Raw genomic sequence first — 22460 nt, forward strand, 5'->3', positions numbered from 1 at the left:
ATTTTATAATTCGAACAACAAAAAACAAAAGAAATAGTAAGAGAGTGAAATCATCAATTCTCTCATTTGGATGTAACTGGCCCGTTCATATAACTATTGTTTTAAAAATAAGCGAAATTTTGAAATGTCACAACTTTTTTATTTTACATCCGATTTTGATGAAATTTTCAGCATTGTGCTTGTCTGATTTTTCTCTATTGATTCAAATATACATTTTTCTGAGGTGGACTTGACCTTTAAATTTCCCTTCGAACATCATTTCGGCGCCCTCCTAGTTCGGATATAGATTCGGTGCCCCTACAAGTAGGTCCAACATCAATTTGGCGCCCCTAGTTCGAATATCATTTCGCCCCCCCCCTAGCTCAAACATCAATTTTGCACCCCCTAGTTCAACATCAGTTTAGCGCCCCTACGTCGAACATCAAATCTGAGCCCCCTAGTTCGAGTATCAATCTGGCGCCCCCATTCCGAACATCATTTTAACATCCATTCGAACATCATTTCGGCACTCTCATAGTTCGAATATAAATTCGGCGCCCCTACATGTAGGTCCAACATCAATTTGCCGCCCCTAGTTCGAATATCATTTCGCCCCCCCCCCCCCTAGCTCGAGTATCAATTTGGTGCCCCCTAGTTCCAACATCAATTTAGCGCCCCCTAGTTCAACATTAATTTGGCGCCCCTACGTCGAACATCTCCCCCCCCCCCGTTCGAACATCATTTTGACATTCCTTCGAACATCATTTCGGCACCCTTTTGGTTCAAACATAATTTTCTTTCATCCTCCTCTTCTTTATTTTCTTCTTGTCCTTCCCCTATTTCTCTCCCCTTTTCTTTACTACCTTTCTCTCTCTTTTTCTTCTCTTCTTTCTTCCCTTTTCCTCTCTCTCCTTTTTCTTTTCCCCTCTTCCTCTCTCTTTTCCCCCTCTTCCTCCTTTTTCATCCCCCTCCCCTTTTCTTCTCTTCCTTCCCACTCTTCCTCTTTTTCTTTCTTTCTTTCTTTCCCCTCTTCGCATTTTGTCTCTTTTTCTTTCCCCTCTTCTTTCTTCTTTTCTTTCCCCTCTCTTTTCTTCTTTCCTCCCTCTTCTTTCTTCTTCTTCTCTCTCCTTTTCCCCTCTTTCTCTTTTTTCTTCCCCTCTCCCTCCCCTCCGTTTTTTCTCTTCCGCTTTTTTTCTCATTTTCTTTCCTCTTTCTCCTCTCTCTCTTTTCATTCCCTTCCTTCCCCCTCTTCCTCTCTCTACCCCCCTCTTCTTATCCCCTTTCTCTTCTCTTCTTTCCTCCTTCCTCCTCTTTTTTTTCTCCTTTTCCTTTCACCCTCTCTCCTTTCCTCTTTTCTTTCCCCTTTTCCTCTCTCTTTTTCTTCCCTTCTTCTTTTTTGTCTTTTCCATCTTCCCCTCCTTTTTTCTCTTTCTTTCCCTCTTTAGTTTTTCTTTTGTTTCAGCCGAAGGGGGGGGGGGGACGAGGGGAATCCGCGCCTGTGTATGGTACCAGCATGGATTCCAGGAAGCTTATCCATTTTGAGGTCAAAATGACAAAGGTCAAGGTTCAAACCGCCTCGATCACAAGAATCCTCGTTAAATTACGAGAAGTTTTTAAGGCTAAAAATTACCCGTTAATTATTCCTGCATTCACACCGCCCCGAAACACATCCTTCGGGATAAGTTCCCGAAGTTACGAACTTGCGCAGTGTGGTCTGTTAAGCAGGCAAGGCGGGAGATTCAAAATCACTAGCCCAGCAGCCACCCACGCCGCCGCGCCCAACGACACGCTGGGATAAAAGTTCTCGTAATTTGCTTTCACATCGCCAAAATACCTGCGACCTTGGAAAAATCCCCACGAAAGTTCTCGTAATTTCGCCAAGTACTATTTAGCAGGTATTTTCTTTCGGGGAAATTACGAGTAGTTTGCTTTCACATTACCAAAATACCTGGTATTTTCTGATCGGGGTAAATTTCCCGATCAGAGAATACCTGGAACTGGCGAACTTCGAGGCGGTCTGAAACATTACCCTTCTGCAGTCCTTGTAAACGCGTTAAATACAGTTTAACTTAACCAGACTGGTCTCTACGCATGGATCCGAGGAATCATAAGGCGGTTTCAAACCGCCTCGATCACAAGAATCCCCGTTAAATTACGAGAACTTTTTTTGCTAGAAAATACCATTAATTATTCCTGCATTCACACCGCCCCGCGACGTACCCTTCGGGATAAGTTCCCGAAGTTACGAGCATGCGCATATGGTCTGATAAGCAGGCAAGGCGCGAGATTCAAATTCACTAGCCCAGCAGCCACCCACGCCGCCGCGCCCAACGACACGCTGGGCTAAAAGTTCCCGTAATTTGCTTTCACATCGCCAAAATACCTGCGACCTTGGAAAAATCCCCACGAAAGTTCTCGTAATTTCGCCAAGTACCTACTATTTAGCGGGTATTTTCTTTCGGGGAGATTATATTTTATATATGGTATTTTTTAGCCTTAAAAAGTTCTCGTAATTTAACGGGGATTCTTGTGATCGAGGCGGTTTGAAACCGCCTCATGAGTAGTTTGCTTTCACATTACCAAAATACCTGGTATTTTCTGATCGGAGTAAATTTCCCGATCAAAAAATACCTGGAACTGGCGAACTTCGAGGCGGTCTGAAACCACCTATATTGATTTTGAGGTCAGAAGGTCAAAGATGAACTCGCCATCTTCCACTTCTCTCGCTTGAACATGCACTGTACCCTTCTGACACACTACACTTCACCTAATGGAGGATTGTAGGAGACAGTAGTAGAAGAAGCAAAGAAGAAGTAGACGATGAAGAAGAGAATTTAAAGAAGAATTAAAAAGCTACAATGATGAAGAAGAAGTTTAAATAAGAAGAGGAAGAGGGGGACGATGAGGAAGATGGAGAAGAATGAAAAGATCAAGCAGAAATAACATTAACCTTACCTTGGAGTCCGTTGAACACAATGAAGAGATACCAAAGAGCGGTAATCCCAGATAAAGGAATAATGAATGCAGTGATCCATGTAAACCCCATCAAAGTTGAAACCTAGGTATCAAATAGGTAGTACAAATTCATACTCCATAGACAGATCTACAGATTCCAGCTTAATTAATAGAGACTATATGTGATTGGAGTCTATGAAGTGATTAATGTTTAATAATTGACCCAAGAAGGAGGGAAAACGTTTCTGGCTTTGGAACTAAATTTCAAAGAATGTTATTATTTTGCACGTTGTAGTAAATTTTTCATTGTTCAATCCACCAAATTCAATTACAACACGATTCCCATTACACTCGACAGCCCAGGTACACTCACCGTTAAGAAGAGACAAGCCGTTTCTGCACGAAAGAGAACGGCATATCCCCGACAGAATGTCAAAGACAGCTCCTTCTTCGCATTCCACTGTTTCCTGCTGGACAAAAGTCTTATCAACTTTGAAATGGATACCGTCATTACCTTTAAAATCTACCAAAAGTGTGATTGGGAACCCTTTAGGTGTCGTCCCCTCCCCTATGATATAATGGAAACAAGAAGTGAACTCTGAATAGTGACGATCCGGAAGATTACACTTGAGACAGTATTCATTGAAAAAATATGGCATTTTCAAGGAAAGTGTCAACGGTGCCCGCAACCCTAAACCCACACAAGCATCAGCAATCGTATCATCTGCAAAATCTTCAGGACAACTTCGGACTTCGTTGAAGCATTCTCGATATGCAGGGGTTCTCTTGAACGAAGATTCATTATCGAATGTATAATTGCACACCCCTCTCTTGATTCTATCCAGCATTTCATCAGTATCTGTAGGTGAAACAGAGCCATCACTGCAGTTGAAAAGAACAGGCCAAGGTGTGATGTTGGCAGGTTGAAAACCATGGCAGATGGCACAATAGACATTTCTGAAAGTCACCCTGTACTCAAGAGACACTGGCACAATTGTCAGTAGGTCATCGGTGAAAGAAGCAGTGTCTTCACACCTTGCCTGTGTGTCTGAACTATTCCACTTTAATGGGCAACGTGTGACAAACCAATAACTCGCAGTATTTGCCTTAACGCATGAAAGCATGTTGGGGCGAACCGAATCAGGCACTTCTATGGTTTCCATGTTATCATCACCAACAAAGCCAGACATTCCCAAACCAACTCCAAATCCAAAGCTGAACCCTCCAGTGTCCTTGTTTTTGCACAGTAATTGGTAGTCCCAACAACAATCTTCAAAATGCTCGCATGAGTTGTCGCAGCTGCAGCTGAAGTAAAAGGCGACATAATTACAACCAAGATTCGAACATGAATGGTATTCGTTACAGATTCCGATCGTCATGTTTGTATTGTTGGCTTGAATGTATTCCATAGCACCTAGTAACCTATTTTCAACTGGAAAAAAACACAACATGACAAAGCTGATTAAATATTGAGTTGCAGGTCAACATAGAATAATTTCCTAAAGAACATATTCATCTTTGCCCGGTTGAGACGGTAATGTCAATCGATTCATCAGGCCAAGTAAAAAAAATCGTCCGGGTTTTTTGAGAGCGGTGATGAGGTCCTTGCCTATTTGCTATCTTACTTTTTTTTTTAAAGAAGGATTTGCTATCTTACTTTTTTTTAAAGAAGGAGGCATTTTCTTGGCCCGTTTTTGACATCAGTGATGAGGGAGGTCCTTACTATTTACTATTTTTGGTTATTTTTTATTCAAATGATTGTCAGTCCATGTCAAGCTCAAAATATGTGATCGATGTATGCTCAATATTAATAACAAATGAGTAGAAATATATATATATTATTTATGTATAAATATCTACGATTGATTGAAAATCTATGGAAAATGTATTTTACGATAAAATATATTGATGTATTACTCATGTATACTGGTAGGCCTACTGTATTGTTGTAAAACAGAATGTTCATGTCAAGTGAATAATTAAACATTTTATATTATATATATGTACGGGTAAAAAATGCATGGGGGTCATTTTATTACCATGGAGTTTTGTTCAGTTTTCCAGAGCCAATCTCTTTTTTAGCTCTGGGTATGTTTTCGCATTACAGTTTCCAGCTGCTTGTTCGTTCACATAATGTTCCTTACTGTTCAATTTTCATTCATTTTCAAAATTGATATTGAATATTAAATCCCTCATTGAATATTCGATGCATTGCCTGCTGACATTAGAAAACTCGCCAAAAAATTCAATGCATTTCACAAATTCACATGTCACGCCAGCACAGTTAATCACATCATCCTAGCACACATGCAGTTCATCCAACAGAATCACAAGCACACAGACAATCACCGTAACACACATCTAGGTACAGGCGCTTTCACTCACCAAAAAACCCCCGATGAAATACAAATTACGTCATTAAAATTGATTTATCTGTGCCATATTTCCAAAGCACGCGACGGATTAGTTCATATTCAGTAAGCGGGGTCCCCGAAAATGCACTAAAAATGAAGAAATCCGTGATCTTATCCGAGTTTGCAAACTTTATTTCCTCGATAATTTATGACGGTATCTTCAAAATTCCAATAAAACCAAATCAGATTTTTTTTTCTTTCTTGCAATTGCGGCGTTATCGGACTTTGCAGTTGTTTTTGAAGTTGCGAGAGAGATCCCAGAGTAATCCTGTGATTTTTTTTTGCTATTCAGCAGCCATAAAAATAGTTAATAACAAGAAAATTGATGCTGCAATCAAAAAGGGAAGAAAATAGTAAATAGCAAAAAATTTCATGCGGCGGCCAAAATTGATGCGCGCGAGGACGATCAGATACTTTCTTATTTTACTTGGCCTTATTCTTTTCAATATGGACCTAAAATTCATTTCAATAAAATCCAGTAGATATTCCAGTCATGAAAAAATAAACAGAATATACAGTTTAAATTGCAATCTGTGCTGTAGTTCTGGTTGTACACTTCACCTCATGATAACAAACGCATTTGCTTCACAGAAACCTAAGTTAAAACAAAGTGTAAGTGGCAGATACGTTAGAGTTTGAAGAAAAATTGTGAAAAATAACAAGAGCCTTCAACATCCCTACGCTTAAAATTTGTGTGTAGTTTTGGTAAATCCACCAAAATGCACCTATCACTATTCCAATTCATTGCTAGCTAATATGAATGGATATGCCCTATAACAGTTAAGATGTGGAGGATATGAAATGAAAATGTGTTTTACAGGATAAATTTTGCGATTTTACATGGAAATTTAACTTGATCGGGTCACCCGATCAAATTAAAATATCTGTGTGTTTTTGTCTTTCAATTAAATCCTATTCTAAATCATGGAATGGGCTGAAACTTTCAAGATATGTTCTTTGTCTGTAACTTTTGGATATCTAATCACTAAATTTATAAGATAAGTGCTTGAATGCCAATTTTTTTAATTTAAAACAAGCATCGCCGAGAGAGGGCGCTATATATCCAAGATTTGAATATTTGAAATTTTCTCAGAGAACGGTCTCTACGCTTCAGTAAGACTGTCATATTAGATGATATTCGATTATCAATCACATTGACCCTTTACCAAAGCTATACACAGGCTTTAAAATTTGCACCCTTATAGGTTTATTTTTGCAACTTTCAGGGTGCATTTCCCACCATATTAAACCAAAGAGTTCGTTTTGCGACAGCCACCCTAAATAACAAGACTGTCGACACTTCTTCAGTTGCTGTTTCTCTATCGATTTTTTTGGTGTTTCTTACCTTAGTTAGGGGTCGAACCCGTTTTGATGTATCTGCAGATAAGATTCTTCCCACTTTGTCAGCCAGTAGTACTGATACCGGAAGAGGTTTTCTAGCGATTTTGAGCCAATACTTTAAATAGTCTAGGCTTTCACATCCTTACTGATTAATTAAACCGATGTCTATGGACAATTACACGCAAAATTTGACAGAATAAAGCCATATTTTGGTATGTATTTCCACTCTCCCATCATCTATGTTCCATATTAGAGCGAGATATATTATTTTGAACCTTCTCCATATTTATTTTTTTCAATTTTGAGTGACTGTCGCAAAGGAACCCCTCCCCCTTTTTATTGTAAATTTGTAAAAGGAAAAATATAAAGAAGGCTGAAGTACCGATCTGATGTCTTGCCTGCCTTGACGTAATTGGTTTACCCACGCATTCTAGCTGCGTTGACATTAGTCTGTGTACGGTTAGTTTCTTTGCAAAGACTTGTAACTTGTATGTTTACATGGATTTACGCAGCAAATTAATTAGTATTGATCATTTGATAATTTGGGTTAATTTTCTTTCTATAACCTTTGAATCAATTCACTTTCATAAAAGATATGGCTGTAACATGTGAATATAATTATGATAATCACTTTTCTGTAGTTTTCTTTACAAGAATTATGAAGGTTCGTGATTTAACCTTACAAATTGAACCCCAGTCCGTACAAAGTGAACCCGTATGGATATAACATTCAACCCTCGTCGAGATAGGGGTAAAAAGGACAAAATTTGACCTTGAACTGCACTTTAATTCTTATTGTGCTGAGTAGAGACTTGAACTGTTTCGTCTGATAATTTCTAGTGGTCCATATCTTCAATTGTTTTCTAGTGATCTCGATTTCTTTTTCTCAATCAATATGACTATTCACTTTTTCATCTGACATTTTGAAATGATTCATGCATTCAATATATGGCTTCTACATATGCATTCCAATATGCAACAGCAATTACAAGTCAATTTTCTTTAAAGGTCAAATCCATCTCAGAAAAATATTGATTTGAATCAATAGAGAAAAATCAGTCAAGCACGATGCTAAAAATTTCATCAAAATCGGATGTAAAATAAGAAAGTTATGACATTTCAAAGTTTTGCTTATTTTTAACAAAATAGTTATATGAAAGAGCCAGTGACATCCAAATGAGAGATTCGATGATGTCACTCACTCTCTATTTCTTTTTTTTATTGTTTGAATTATACAATGTTTCAATTTTACGAATTTGATGATTAGGACCTCCTTGCCTGAAGCACAAAATATCAAAATAATGGAATTCCACGTGCTCAGGTAGGAATGAAACTTGAATTCACATGACAATGACGAGAAAATCAAAATATTTCATATTTCATATGATAAAATAAAAAAGAAATAGTGAGTGAGTGATGTCATCAGTTCCCTCATTTGCATACCGACCGAAATTATATTACATCCGATTTTGATGAAATTTCAGTGTTATGCTTGTTGAATTTTTCTCTTTTTATTCAAATTAAGTTTTTGTTGGGGTGGACTTGTCCTTTAAAAGAATAATAATTTGACAATTGATTTGACGATGGTAAACTCACCTTCACTGCAATTTACACCAGTGTATGCTACATAGCAAACACATTTATAGCCAGCATCGTGATCAAAGCAATCGCTATTTTCGCTGCATGGATTCGATGCACAATTGATCCCTGTAAAGACATTAAAATGGATTCTTTGTCAACTACACTCGGGTTAAGACAATGTGGATTGATATCAATATGTATCGTAACACTTTTGATAACAGCTCTAAATCTGAAGTGTAGATGCCAAGTTAAAGTGATCCTGGCAATATACAAACTTGTCCAAAAGCTACCCATCAAGCAAAATACGAAGTTTAGATAATGATAATAAGTAATGATACGTAGAATTTATAAAGGGTCTTTTTTATTTTGATTAAATGCTCAAGGCACTTAGAAAACAACAAAGCAAAAAGTAAGGATAAGTACAAAAAATGCACATGATAATTGAGGGAAATTTCCGTCTTGAAACCTATAGTACCTACTGAGTAACAAATGCAATTTTAAGTTGCTCTTAAAGGATGGTGCAGAGGATAAGAATTGCTTGGGATGATCACAAGGTGCGTACAGGTTGATACTGGCATCTTAGATACTTGTTTTAATCGGGTGCGGGTCCAAGGATAATTATGAATAACCAGGGGGGGGGGGGTTTCATGAACTTTTTGTCTGACAAGTTGTCAGATCTGACATCTTTCCTTGATTCTGATTGCTGAGAGGCACTGTTACTATAGTAGCTGTCCGAATAAAATGGGACTTGTCGGATAAAACGTTTGACAAGTCCTTTCATGAAACGCTCCCCAGAAGTAGAATTTTGAAAACTATGCGATCGTTTATGGGCAACCAATAGAGGTCTTCGAGAACAGCCTGATCTGTGGTAAGTTGATTCAATCTATCTCATGTCATACTTAGTGATCTAAAAGTTTGTGTATCTTCTTTGAAACTCTTTGAATTCATTGTCTAGAAATCTGAATTTTATCAACAGATTTTACACCAAAAGAGCATCTATGCAAATTGTATGTCATCTATGGCTCAGTGTGATTTAGGTATCATATAAAACATCAACACGCTGTATCATTATTAAGATTTAGTTATTATTATTATATTTTTTCGGGGGGGGGGTAGAGATATAACACTTCCCGATTTGCCAAGTTATTGCCAAACAAAATAACTCGAAAGGCAATCTCAAAAATTCTGCAGACAATGTTTTTCACACTGCGCAGTATTTTTTTCCCATTTACGAGTGGATACCATGCGTGACCCCCTGTTACACCCACAAATGTAATAATCGCCCACAAATGTAATAACGCCCACAAATGTAATAACACTTTACCCACAAATGTAATAACACTTTAACCACAAATGTAATAATTTTTGATCGCCCACAAATGTAATAAAACTTTACCCACAAATGTAATAACGCCCACAAATGTAATAACACTTTACCCACAAATGTAATAATGCACTTTACCCACAAATGTAATAATGACTTTAACCACAAATGTAATAAATTTGAAGTGATTTTTGGTGAATTCGTTCTAAACTAATATCCTATAGTAATGCGTTCATATAGCACAAAAGTTCAAAGTCTTTTTTCCAGACCCGGTTAATGAAATATTACAGTACAAGTCCAATGCTTTTTGCAGACCCGGTTTTTCAAAATTATAATATACGTCCAAAGTCTTTTTACCAGACCCGGTTGTTTCAAAATTATAATATACGTCCAATGTCTTTTTTCCAGACCCGGTTAATTCAAAAATTATAATGCAAGTCCAAAGTCTTTTTCAGACCCGGTCGTTTCAAAAATTATAATATACGTCGGTGAGGGGTAAAGACAACACTCTAAGCCCAAGCATTTTAAGCGGGTTTAATTTTGAAGATTGGTCTCAGCTGTCATTTTTTTCAATATTTCTTTATCTTTTAAATAACCGGGTCCAGACGAAAGACTAAGCATAATACTCGTGTTATTCCACAAGAATAAGAATATGAGTGTTTTGTTTTTAGGATTGTTTAAATCATTTTTTTAAATCACCGGGTCTGGAATAAAGACAACGCTCTAAACATGTGCTTTTCTACATGCATGGTCTTAATTTGGAGGATTGTTGGTTCTTAGATTCGTTGTTGGGGATTGAGTTTTATTGATTTTTTTATTCCTGAAATAATTGTGTCTGGAGGAAAGTCGATCTTCGACAATCGGTCTTCATGTTGTTCCATAGTAATTAGATTGGGTATTTGTTTTAGAATATTTGTAAAAACTATTTTATTTTTCAAATAGTAACCAAGTCTGGAGAAAGGATGTCTGCTTTACCCACGCGTTATTGCAATGTTTTGTAGGGATAGTAGCATTATTTAAAAAAAGGACATATTTTTACTGGGTGAAACTTTGGAAATTTGGTCTTAGATTTGAAGTTTTTCAGTTACTTTTTTTAATAGCCGGGTCTGGAGGAAAGAGTACGTTTTAAAACTCGTGTTATTCCACGAGAATAAGAATATAAGGTCTTATGTTAGAAGATTTTTTTTCGTAACTTTTTTAGTCCTGGAATAAAGACAACACTCTAAACCTCTTTTAAAACAGGTTCTTAGGTTGAAGGTTTGTTTGGTCTTAGACTTGGATTTTTTTTAATTCTTACTATTAGCGTTTTTTTTTTGAGAAAAATGGTCGGGCTGAAAGACTACGCTATATCCAGCATTAATAAGATTATGGGGTCTTTATACTGTTTTTAAACTGTTATTCATAATGTTTAAATAACAGGTAACCGGGTCTGGAGAAAAGACTACGCTTGATTCTCAATTTACTCTTAGTGCATATATTCACAATATGCACCGTATAAGGTGAAACAACAACAAAGACATTAATTCCACCAGTTTTAATTAACTGGGTCTGGAGAAAAGACTACGCTCGATTCCCATTTTTTCCACAGGAATGTCATTATCGTATCTTAGTTTGGACTTATATTATAAATTTTGAAATAACTGGGTCTGGAAAAAGACTGGACTTATTAAAATTCTTGAAACAACCGGGTCTGGAAAAAAGACTTTGGACTTATATCACAATTTTTTAAACAACCGGGTCTGGAAAAAAAAAGACTTTGGACTTTTATTATATTTTTTTAAACAACCGGGTCTGGAAAAAAGACTTTGGATTTATATTATAATTTTTGAAACAACCGGGTCTGGAAAAAAGAATTTGCACTTGTGTGCTATATGAACGCATATAGGATTTTAGTTTAGAACGGATTCGCCAATAATCCCTTCAAATTTATTACATTTGTGGGTAAAGTCATTATTACAATTGTGGGCGATCAAAAATTATTACATTTGTGGGTAAAGTGTTATTACATTTGTGGGCGTTATTACATTTGTGGGTAAAGTATTATTACATTTGTGGGCGTTATTACATTTGTGGGTGCAACACCCCCCCCCCATAAAAAAAACACTTTAAAAGGATCTCTTTTTCAAGAAAACGTTAGGTACGTACCATAATAAGGGTGTCAAAAACACTAAAGTAATGAAAAGGGGTATTTATTTCGCTAGGAAAACTACTTGTTCACGGTCCAATTTGCGAGGGATATGACTCAAATATAATTCATAGATGATGTACGTTTTGCCCGAACACTACGTGTTGAGTCCGATTTGAGCGAGGTGTGTAGGATGGTACTCAGACAAGGTAAACTCGACGTAACGTTCGTAATTAAGATCTCGTTTTGCTTGTTTAGGGGGTCAATTCTGGGACTACGTACCGTTTTGTTTCCAATACTTGTTAAAGGAGTGGGAGGGGGGGGGGGATTCACACGCCAATTATACAGGGGTGCATTTTCAGAACATGGAAAATACTTGTTAAAAGGTGTTTTCGAAACCCGATGGTCACGCATGGTATCTACTCGTCAATGGAAATGGCCCCCACTTTACCCTTTTAAATCAGTTCCATAGAGCCCCATTTCAGAGTTTCGAGAAGCACACCCCCATCAAAAAAAAATTTGAGTGCCGACAGCCCCCCCCCTCGCAGCAACGGTATGACCGAAAAATGCATACATTCCAGTCAGTGGCGTATCGTGGGTCACGGCATTGTGGGGGGGCACCAGCAAAAATTTGGAGTCACTTAGTGAGCGCGCGAAGCGCGTTCAGTTATACTGACCTAATAGAGAAATTTTAAGGAAGCACTTGTACAGTAATTGTAATCATGAATAACATACACATCTCAGTAATTAAATAATGCGAGCGCGAAGCGCGAGCTGAAAATTTTTGATATTCAGACCTAAAAAATAATCGATTTTTTAAAATCATGATATGTACCTGTCTCGCTAACCAATGCGAGCGCGAAGCGAGCGGAAATTTTTTGTACATATTGACTTCAAACAGGGAGATCTTAAGGACTATATTTAAGGAATCCCTTAATAATATTCATATCTCACCATAGTCATCTAATGCTAGTGCCAAGCGCTTGCTGATTTTGTTAGAATTACATTTGAAGCACTTATAATTCTTGTAATCATGAATAATATACGCATCTCACTAATCAAATATTGCGAGCGTGAAGCCCGAGCTGAAAATTTAGGAAATTCAGACCTGGAGAGGGGCATTTTAAGGCTTGTTTGTAGGAATTCACGAAACCATACGTGTTTCACTAACCGAATTATTCGAGCGCGAAGCGCGAGCTGAAAATTTTTGATAATCAGATCAGAAAAAGGGACATTGTAAGGACAGATTTTAGGAATTCATGGAGAGCAGACATATCTCACCAATCCACTGATGCGAACGTAATCATGGACAGGAAATGTTTTGTATTAAGACCTTAACATGAGGCAATCACTTTAAGTAGTCATGAAAAAGAAGCATATGTCACTACATAAAACAATAATATATTTGGTGTACATTGACTTGAAAACGGGAGGTTTTCGTGCAATCTCGTTAAACAGACAATGCGAGCACCAGGAACAATGAAGACATAGGCCCTGAGCAAATTATGTTTCATTAAGTTAAGAAAAAAATGTTTCCCATGTAATATAACATAACATAATTATGATATAATATACCATTATAATGCATGATAATTTCTTCTTTCCCCACTAAGTTTCTCTTCCTTTCTCCCTCTTTTTCTCCTTTTCCTCGGTTTTTTTTTTTGGTCAGCCTATTGGGGGGGGGGGGGGGTACGTGCCCCCCATGCCCCCCCTCGTAGTTACGCCACTGATTCCAGTAGGTTAATTGCTTTGATTGTTGTTTTTATTGCTATCGATGCTAATACATTTTTGTCTCGCCCACTAGAGGTGATAGCAAGACTAAGTGATCCAAATGACGTCACAAAGATTATGAAACATCACTTTGCAACAATAAGTCAGTTTTCAACCATACTTGGATTTTAGACGTATTTAGGGGTCTTGCATGCTATGGTGCCGTCGCAGGTCACTTGGCAAGGTCAATTGTCATCTTGAGGTCAACGTTAAAGGTCAAGTCTACCCCTAGCAAAAATGTTGATTTGAATAAATAGAGAAAAATTAAACTTTCATAAATAATAAAAATAAGAAAGTTAGGCCTATGGCATTTTTAAGTTTCGCTTAATTTTTACTAAACAGTGAAATGCACAACTCAGTGACATGCAAATGAATCAGTCGATGATGTCCATCACTATTTTTTTGTTTTTTATTGTTATAATTATACAATATTTCATTTTCCAGAGATTTGACATTAGGGACCTACTTGAATGATTCATATAGTATTAAACATGCTAATTCCACATGTATAGGGAGGAATTAATCACTGTTTCACTTGATAATGAGGAAAAAATCACAATATTTCATATAATAAAAAAGATAGTTAGTGGATGATGTCATCAGTCTCCTCATTTGCATACCGACCAGGATGTGCATGTAACTGCTTTGTGAAATTGAGCAAAACTTTAAAATGTCATAACTTTCTTCACTGTTAAAAAACCCTGATTTTACATAAAAATAAAAGATTTTGCAGAAAGCAATACCAGAATCATTCTTTAAATTCATGAAACAGGAATTTTTCTGCAATTTAGCAGAACAGGTCTGTTAGAAAAAGGGGAAAAGAGTGTTTTATTTAAGAAAATTTGTAAGATTACACACACCAAATACCAATTTCCTGTAAGATTACGCAATCTGGTAAGATTACAGGTGTTCTCGAGACTCTGCTGCAGGAACTTCTTTTAGTTTAAGGATAAATTTGCTAACAGTGTTTAATATTGTACATCCGAATTCTATGAAATTTTCAGTGTTATGTTAGTTGGATTTTTCTCTTTTTATTCAAATGATTTTTTCGTTGGGGTTTAAACGCTTACGTGTATGACCCAATGTAGGGTAAAACGGGAACATGCATGTTGGTTGGGTAAAATGTTGCGTTAAATCAGCGCAGTATGGGGTAAAAAATACCCAGGAAACAGGCATGTTCCCTTCCCACCCAATATTGCGTAAAATTTTACTCAGTGTTTTAGAGTGTAAGACTCTCTTGTCCTGTATTAATGATTGAACAGCCAATTATCATTAAGTTGATATTTGATCGAAACTTTCTAAATAAAATCATAAATACAAAACGGAAGGTAATATCCTATAATCACAATCGCTCGAGATAATGATAAAATAGTTTAAGTGTTTCGCTGGTATCACGATGGGAATATTCTATGGATGAAAAAGTGTCACAAAACGGTGTGAACTAAATTAGCACACGAGATTCCAGACAACCGCTGTTGTCACATTTTACATTTTTGTTTGAGACCTTTGCTCGCAAAATGGCGATTTTTAGATGTTTTTAGTTATTATTATTATTATTTTACTCGGCACTTAATCGAAAAGAAGACAGCATGTACAATGGAAGATTGAGAAATAGTACAAAAATACAAATAGTTTTTTAGACCCTTTCTCAACCAACCAGGTAGCCTTTTAGTCAGGCAGCATATGTCATCTACTTCGACAAATTGGCTAAGTCTGATTCTTCACTTTTATGTGATTGGTGACATCGCAAGGAACAACTTTCAACTTGGTGACAAATTTCTAATGGTCATCTTGACCATGTTAGGGTTCAAAATAAGGTCAATAGGGGTCAATTTTTTGAATTGCCCCAATTCTGTTGAATGACACATCAAATTGTTTGTCTTGTTATGCAGAACAAAAAAGTGTACACAATGATATACTCTTGACCTTTCGTTAAAAATTTATGACCGGAAATGTCAAAAGGTCAACGAACTTTCGTTAAATGGCAAATTACACTAAAGGTGTTAAGGAAGCTCATTTTCCCTTCTTTTTATGCATGTGTGTACTTCGTTATTTTCGATTTTTGATTAGTCCATCGTCAGAAGTCCTTATTCAGAAGATATAAAGGGTGAAGACAAGGTCATATAAAGGTCAAAAGGTCAACAAACTTTCATTGGAAGCCAAAATACACGTCTAAAAGGGGTTAGAAGTCTTGTTTTTCTTGGGGTTTTTTTTTTGAAAAATCTCCATCTAGGAAGGGGTCCAATGTGCTTATTTAGGAACAAAATACATAGAGATAGACGTCGAATACATTCAGTGTGGTATCATGGTATTACAGGAATGCCTTGAAACGACTTGACTAACCCTAATGCCCTTAAAAGTCTTATCATCTTCATGATGTTACAAGTGCTCTTTCCGAGTTCCTTGATGTAGAACTTCAATTCAAGTTCAATTCATTTTTAATTTACAAGTCTTTGAGTTGTAAAGATACATTTCATTCATTTGCTTTGTGCATAATATTTAAAAAAAAAATAGATATTATAATGTATTGGGGTCTGATTATGTGCACTATGCGATTGATCAGTGCTCTCAGGTCCTAAGAAAGATGCCTAACATCTTATTTGGATTAACTTACGAATAAGATAATGAGGTAATTAGGATTGAGGATGATACGATAAGTTAGACTCCAATTGCCCCTTTACTAATTCTAATGCGTGACGGTTGTATTATTTTTATCATTTCTGACAAAGAGGCAACATCGTGCAAGCATGATGTTTGTAGTCAGTCATGTGTGTCCATCATGCTGATGTGATATATTCTGACCGTTACTCGATCTCTGGACTACACATTCCTGATTATGTACTGATATTAAAACGGCTTGTACTATTTTGTCAAGTATTTTTTTTTCCAGAGCATGCATACAACGTGAAACTAAACTTAATACAGTTTTCACGATAGTGATGTGCATAGATGCTAGATGCAGATTTTGTTTTTGTTCTTTTGTCGTTCTTATTTTTTTTCCTACTTGCTGAACTACCTGGATGTTACTAGAAAGAATGATCACATAATTTATGTCATTGAAGTAAACCACGGCTTAGGGGGCAGCTGCCCCTAGACATTGTGAAGACTTGCATTTTTTACTGAAAAATAAAAATAATTGACCAAAAGTATGCACGAAATCCTTAAATTTCACTTTACAAAATACAAAAGGGCCCCAATGGTAAGCTCAGAACAGCACATGCACCCAATACATTACAATAATTTCTGTTAATTAGAATATTCTGTACAAAGCAAATGAAGGAAATGCTTCTTTACATATCAGAGACTAGTTATTATTGAAAATGAATTGAACTTGAATTGAATTCCTAAACTCCCTGGATGCACTTAATTATCACATCATGAAGATGACAAGATTTTAAGGGCATATAAGGGTTTGTCAAGACGCTTCAAGGTATTCATGCAATAACATGATACTCCACTGAATGAATTTGACGTCTATCTCTGTTTATCTATTTTGTTCCTAAATAAGCACATTGGATTCATTTATATATAACACCGGTGTGTTGGCTCAGTTGGTAGAGCGTCCGTCTCACAACCGGGAGGTCGTGAGTTCAAACCCCGGCAGCGTCAGACCAAAATACGTTAATTGCTGCTACCCTGTTTGGCGTTCAACATTTAAAGGGATAGAGCCTCATCGATCTGGCGCTGCACAGCGGCTGCTGGGCCCACGATCATTTGGGCAAAGCAAATTTTCGGAGTATTTCATGTCTATTTCGAACAATAAATTATGGCTTTTCATTTTCATTTTTTTTTCATATAATGTCTTCTTAGATATAGACTTTTTAAAATAACCCACGAAAAATAAGACTTCTAACCACTTTTAGACGTGTATTTTGGCTTCCAATGAAAGTTTGTTGACCTTTTGACCTTTCTATGACCTTGTCTTGAACCTTTATATCTTCTGAATAAGGACTTCTGACGATGGACTAATCAAAAATCGAAAATAAAGAAGTACACATACGCATAAAATCACGGGAAAACGAGCTTCCTTAACACCTTTAGTGTAATTTGCCATTTAACGAAAGTTCGTTGACCTTTTGACATTTCCGGTCATAACTTTTTAACGAAAGGTCACGAGTATATCATTGTGTACACTTTTTTGTTCAGCATAACAAGACAAACAATTTGATGTGTCATTCAACATAATTGGGGCAATTTAAAAAATTGACCCCTATTGACCTTATTTTGACCCGTAACATGGTCAAGATGACCATGAGAAATTTGTCACCAAGTTGAAAGTTGTTCCTTGTGATGTCATCAATCACATAAAAGTGAAAAATCAGACTTAGCCACTTTGTCGAAGTAGCCGGTAAATCATGACATATGCTGCCTGACTATTTGGTAGTTGTTGTCATAAAAAAAGTGTGAAATGAATTTGCGCACGAACGTCTTTCAAATCTTTCAAAAAACGTCAGGCAGACAAACGTAAAATAATTGTATCATATGGAGGACAAAATGCAAGAAAATTGGCTGGTGTTTTTGTTTGAGATCTCTGCTCGCAATGTGGAGATTTTTAGATGCTTGCCAAAAGTTTGGATCATCTCGGAACGGAAGCAAAAGGTAAGAAAATTGGCAGATGTTTGGGCAATAATTTCACAAATGCAGAATCGTTTTTAAGCAAGTTTCAATACTGAGCCGCATTTTGGTCGTTTTTTGTGGTAATATAAGTTTTTCGAGATATTGATAAGATATTCGACCATGCGTTAAATAAGGTCACACAGACAGATCGAGGTTAAAATTTATTTTTCATCACAGAAGATTTAAGGAATTGTAAGAAAAAAATCTAAAACAGGGAAAACACTTATAGAAAAGGGTTCGACGTGGCACCCTAAGGTGCAGACCAGATGTCAATGTCAGGGTGCAATTTTGTGTCTTTTTAGAAAGGTGAAACTTTGCACCTCTCTGATGCAAATTAGGGAAAGAATCTCTACCAAAAATAACAAAAGATTGTCGAGCCTACCGGTGCGTTTACCTTAGATTTTTCTATGGATTTGTAAGTTTTGCTTAACTTGCTTTGGACTCCAACTCACCTCGTTGTAACTGTAGTCAAGATCTCTTCCTGTTATGCTAGTTAGAATAGCTGATACCAGAAAAGCCGAGGTTTTTTAGCTTGACTATAGTCTAGACTATAGTAAGACTTTACTTTCTAAATAGACCGATGCCTATATATAGTCTAGACTATAGTAAGACTTTACTTTCTAAATAGACCGATGCCTATATATAGTCTAGACAATAGTAAGACTTTACTTTCTAAATAGACCGATGCCTATATATAGTCTAGACTATAGTAAGACTTTACTTTCTAAATAGACCGATGCCTATATATAGTCTAGACTATAGTAAGACTTTACTTTCTAAATAGACCGATGCCTATATATAGTCTAGACTATAGTAAGACTTTACTTTCTAAATAGACCGATGCCTATATATAGTCTAGACTATAGTAAGACTTTACTTTCTAAATAGACCGATGCCTATATATAGTCTAGACTATAGTAAGACTTTACTTTCTAAATAGACCGATGCCTATATATACAATTACACGCACTCAAGCCTACCTTAAAATTTGACGGAATAAATCCATTTATTTTTCTCTCCCGTCATATACATGTATGTATATTTTATATACTCTATAGGGCCAGATAGGCCTATATAATTTTTCACCTTCTCCATATTTTTATTCTCAATTTTAGTGGGGGGGGGGTACTTATGGAGCTCCTCCCCAAATTAGCACCTATAAGGTGAATAATGTCACCCCATATCAGGATGCCACTGTGCCTGGCCGTCTGCTTCGTCTTTTTGGCCCAATTTTCAGGTGGTTACGGAATTCTTCCAAAAATCTTACTGAATGAGTAACTAAAACGACTATCTTTGCCAAACGACGTAATTCCCCAAATAAAACTAAGAATCATGCTTAAACCATTTTTTTTACAAGTACTCTTCCCAAAACAATCAGACAAGCGTAGCGAGTTCATAAAGTATGCAAATTATGCAATTATATTGGTAACCTACAGACCACTAGAAACGTAAGATTTCTGCGTAGTTTGTTCCCAGACCCTATAACTCTATACAATATTATTTACGAGCAATTTCGCAAGTAAAACATAATTTCAATGTCATTACACGTTTAAAAGATGCAGACACACACACTCCCTTACAAGCGAGAAGAGGTATTTTTTCATTGCCGACCAGGTTGAACTTTGCAAGCATTTTGATAAAGTATGACAGGAGCCTAAACTATACGCGAGGTTCAAACTTGCACCCTAGCCACCCGCTGCGGGCTTGCGCAGGCGCGGTGGCGAGTGAAAGGTGCAAGTATTCTCGAATACTCACTCAGCACCTTTTCCCGGAAAGTTTTGCACCCTTATTTCCTAGTGTAAAAGTTAACTTTTTTCAGCAATCTACTCTAAAATAAATTGTAATTAAATACCTTGTTCATACATGTCACATTTGGCTGACAGGATTAATACACCGTTCGTAGGTGAGGCACTATAAAGCTGGAACCAGATGTTCGACCGGTTCAAGTATCCGTACTCGTCGAATATGCCACTGGAATCTGTCAGAAATGTAGAATTTGCATCTGAAATGTCCGAGGACCGTATGACAAGCGATAGATAAGAGTCGTAATTTACTTCACGATTATCCACGATGTACTCGATCCCACAGTCATGCATAGGAACATTCACTTTGCAAGTTACATTGTATTTCAGTTCTAGCTCCTGTCTACCATGGGGCCAATCCAGGATCAATTCCTTTACATCGACATCTGTGCCAATTACAAGAAATGCAAAGAGAGAAAAGAAAAAAATAGTGATGTATGATAAAGCCCATTATGAGTTTATGAAACACTGATGATGTACGAACTCGTCAACCAAATAGCTGTTCTGGGATCCGTTAGTAGCACCATGGACCCTACCAATGAGCGTGAGGCTGATTTTTACTATCAATCGTATAAACCATCCCTACATTCAATTGATAAGTTTTATGTTCCGGGACCCTGATATTTCAAGGTCATCTTTTATCTCGAGGGGGGGGGGTGGTCGGGGGCACATTGTCATAAGGTGGAATCCATGCTTACACATACAAAATGGACCCAACGAAGACTTGCTTTGACCTCAGAATAACCTTCAGATTTAAAATGAATTAATCAATATACACACGTATGTGTTACGTGGACATATTTGGCATCATCTGATAGGAATCTTTATACCAGTTACCAGAACAATTTTATTTTTGCATGGTGGTAGACGAGGGGAGCATGAATTTTCATTTCATTTAGAAAATAAATATTTAACATAACATTACCCAATAAAAAATGTTTAAAGGGTTCATCGGCTTATTCTTTAATTAAATGTGAGTCAAATTTGAACTTTGGAGTTGGAAGAATACCTAATTAAGCTAATAATTAATTCATGTAAATCATGAAACATAATGGTTTTGGTCATATTCGCTCATTTAGTTTACGTAGCAGACGATGCAAGATTGCTGGTTTATACGCTGCGTATGCAGACCCTATTACAAATCAAAGTTAATTCCGGACTTGATAGTACTAAATATTTACATATTTAAACTGTAGCTATATTATAAATATCAGTCGGCAAAGCTTAATAGTACAAGAAAATTATCACTTTCAACATTAAATGCGTTAATTAATTTTGTGTGGACTGAATTAATTGTTTGAAATGAAAAGGGTCTAGGAACGGAAACTCAATGCCATGATTTGCTTGCTCGATCTCGGAATGGAGAAAAGCGAGATATAATCATTATACCAGTCACATAGTATTACACATGTAGGTAATCTATCTAGCATTGAGATGACAAATCAGTCTCGACGTTTTTACCCTTTGCGACATTTCAGTGGGAAACAAATGTGCCAGTGTCTAGAAAATATGGGTGGTTTCGGACCATAGCACATATTGTAAAAATTAACAATTTCAAATGAACAGCAAGACGTAAATAGTGAATTAATTGTAATAATATTTACATCAAGTTAATGGAAGTGGATAAAGTTTTCATAATACTACCAATCTGTGGCGAACGCACATAATGCACTTAATCAGTTGTCAATCCAATTGTTTTAGTTCTTGCCATAAAAAAACTAATTTCATATAAAGTACAAAAGAACAAGTGGGAATATGACATCATCAGCCCACCTAATGAATATTCATTAAGACATGCCCAAAACTGTTTCACCGGACTAATGCAAATCTTTAAAATTCAATAACTTCGTTATTTGTCATCCCATTTTGATCAAGTTTTCAGCATTTTGTTTTGTGAATTTTCATCTATTTATTGAGATATAAATATTCCCAGCCTAGTCCACCCCTTTAATTTGGCCCCCTTAACAAGTACAATATTATAATTGTTCTGTCATGGACGTCGGCAATTGGCTTTACCCTTTAATACATATCAGTACCGCCCTTCTACCATACCTTGCTCAAATCGGACCCCGAATACGCAGTTTTACAGCAAAAAAACATCCTGCATATACCATTTCAGTGAGTGTATTTATATCGTTGGAAATTGGACCGTAAACACGTAGCTTTGCTTGTAAAAATGACACCCTTATTACGTTATGTATACGTAACGCGCCCAATCTATAAAATTCCATTTTCCGTGTTTTTTGGTCGCGCATGATATCGACTCGTCCATTTTAAGTGCCCCCCCCCCGGGCTTTTTATTGATGATTCATATAACAATCTTGCTCATTACGAGGTGTATAGTTTAATAAGAGTGAAGACAAGTAGAACTTAAGGTTTGGGAGAGTACCCGGGGGGGGGGGGCCACTTACACTGACGAGTATATACCATGCGCGACCAAAAAAAACACGTAAAAAGGATGTCTTTTCACGATAGGGCACGTTACGTACGTAACGTGATAGGGGTGCCAAAAACACAAAAATAATGAAAAAGGGGTATCTATTTCGCTAGGA

The 22460-nt window shown here is 36.7% G+C and overlaps 1 protein-coding gene across 1 annotated transcript; it reads right to left on the reverse strand.

The window, feature by feature from the left end:
- Window positions 1-3191: 3191 nt before the first annotated feature.
- Window positions 3192-20999, reverse strand: LOC121416720. Its single transcript, XM_041610180.1, has 3 exons — window positions 19959-20999; window positions 8286-8396; window positions 3192-4366 (listed from the first exon to the last, which is right to left on the reverse strand). The coding sequence occupies exons 1-3, from the start codon at window positions 20200-20202 to the stop codon at window positions 3192-3194; spliced, it is 1530 nt and encodes a 509-aa protein (XP_041466114.1). The 5' UTR covers window positions 20203-20999.
- Window positions 21000-22460: the final 1461 nt, after the last annotated feature.

This window comes from Lytechinus variegatus, chromosome 6, assembly GCF_018143015.1.
Source record: "Lytechinus variegatus isolate NC3 chromosome 6, Lvar_3.0, whole genome shotgun sequence".
NCBI lineage: Eukaryota > Metazoa > Echinodermata > Echinoidea > Temnopleuroida > Toxopneustidae > Lytechinus > Lytechinus variegatus.

Coding starts and splice junctions, on each gene's coding strand:
- LOC121416720 (XM_041610180.1), bottom strand. CDS start 20,202: ATGCATGACTGTGGGATCGAGTACATCGTGGATAATCGTGAAGTAAAT. Junction 8,397..19,958: donor ATGTGACATGTATGAACAAG/GTATTTAATTAC, acceptor ATGTCTTTACAG/GGATCAATTGTGCATCGAAT. Junction 4,367..8,285: donor TGGTGTAAATTGCAGTGAAG/GTGAGTTTACCA, acceptor GTTTTTTTCCAG/TTGAAAATAGGTTACTAGGT.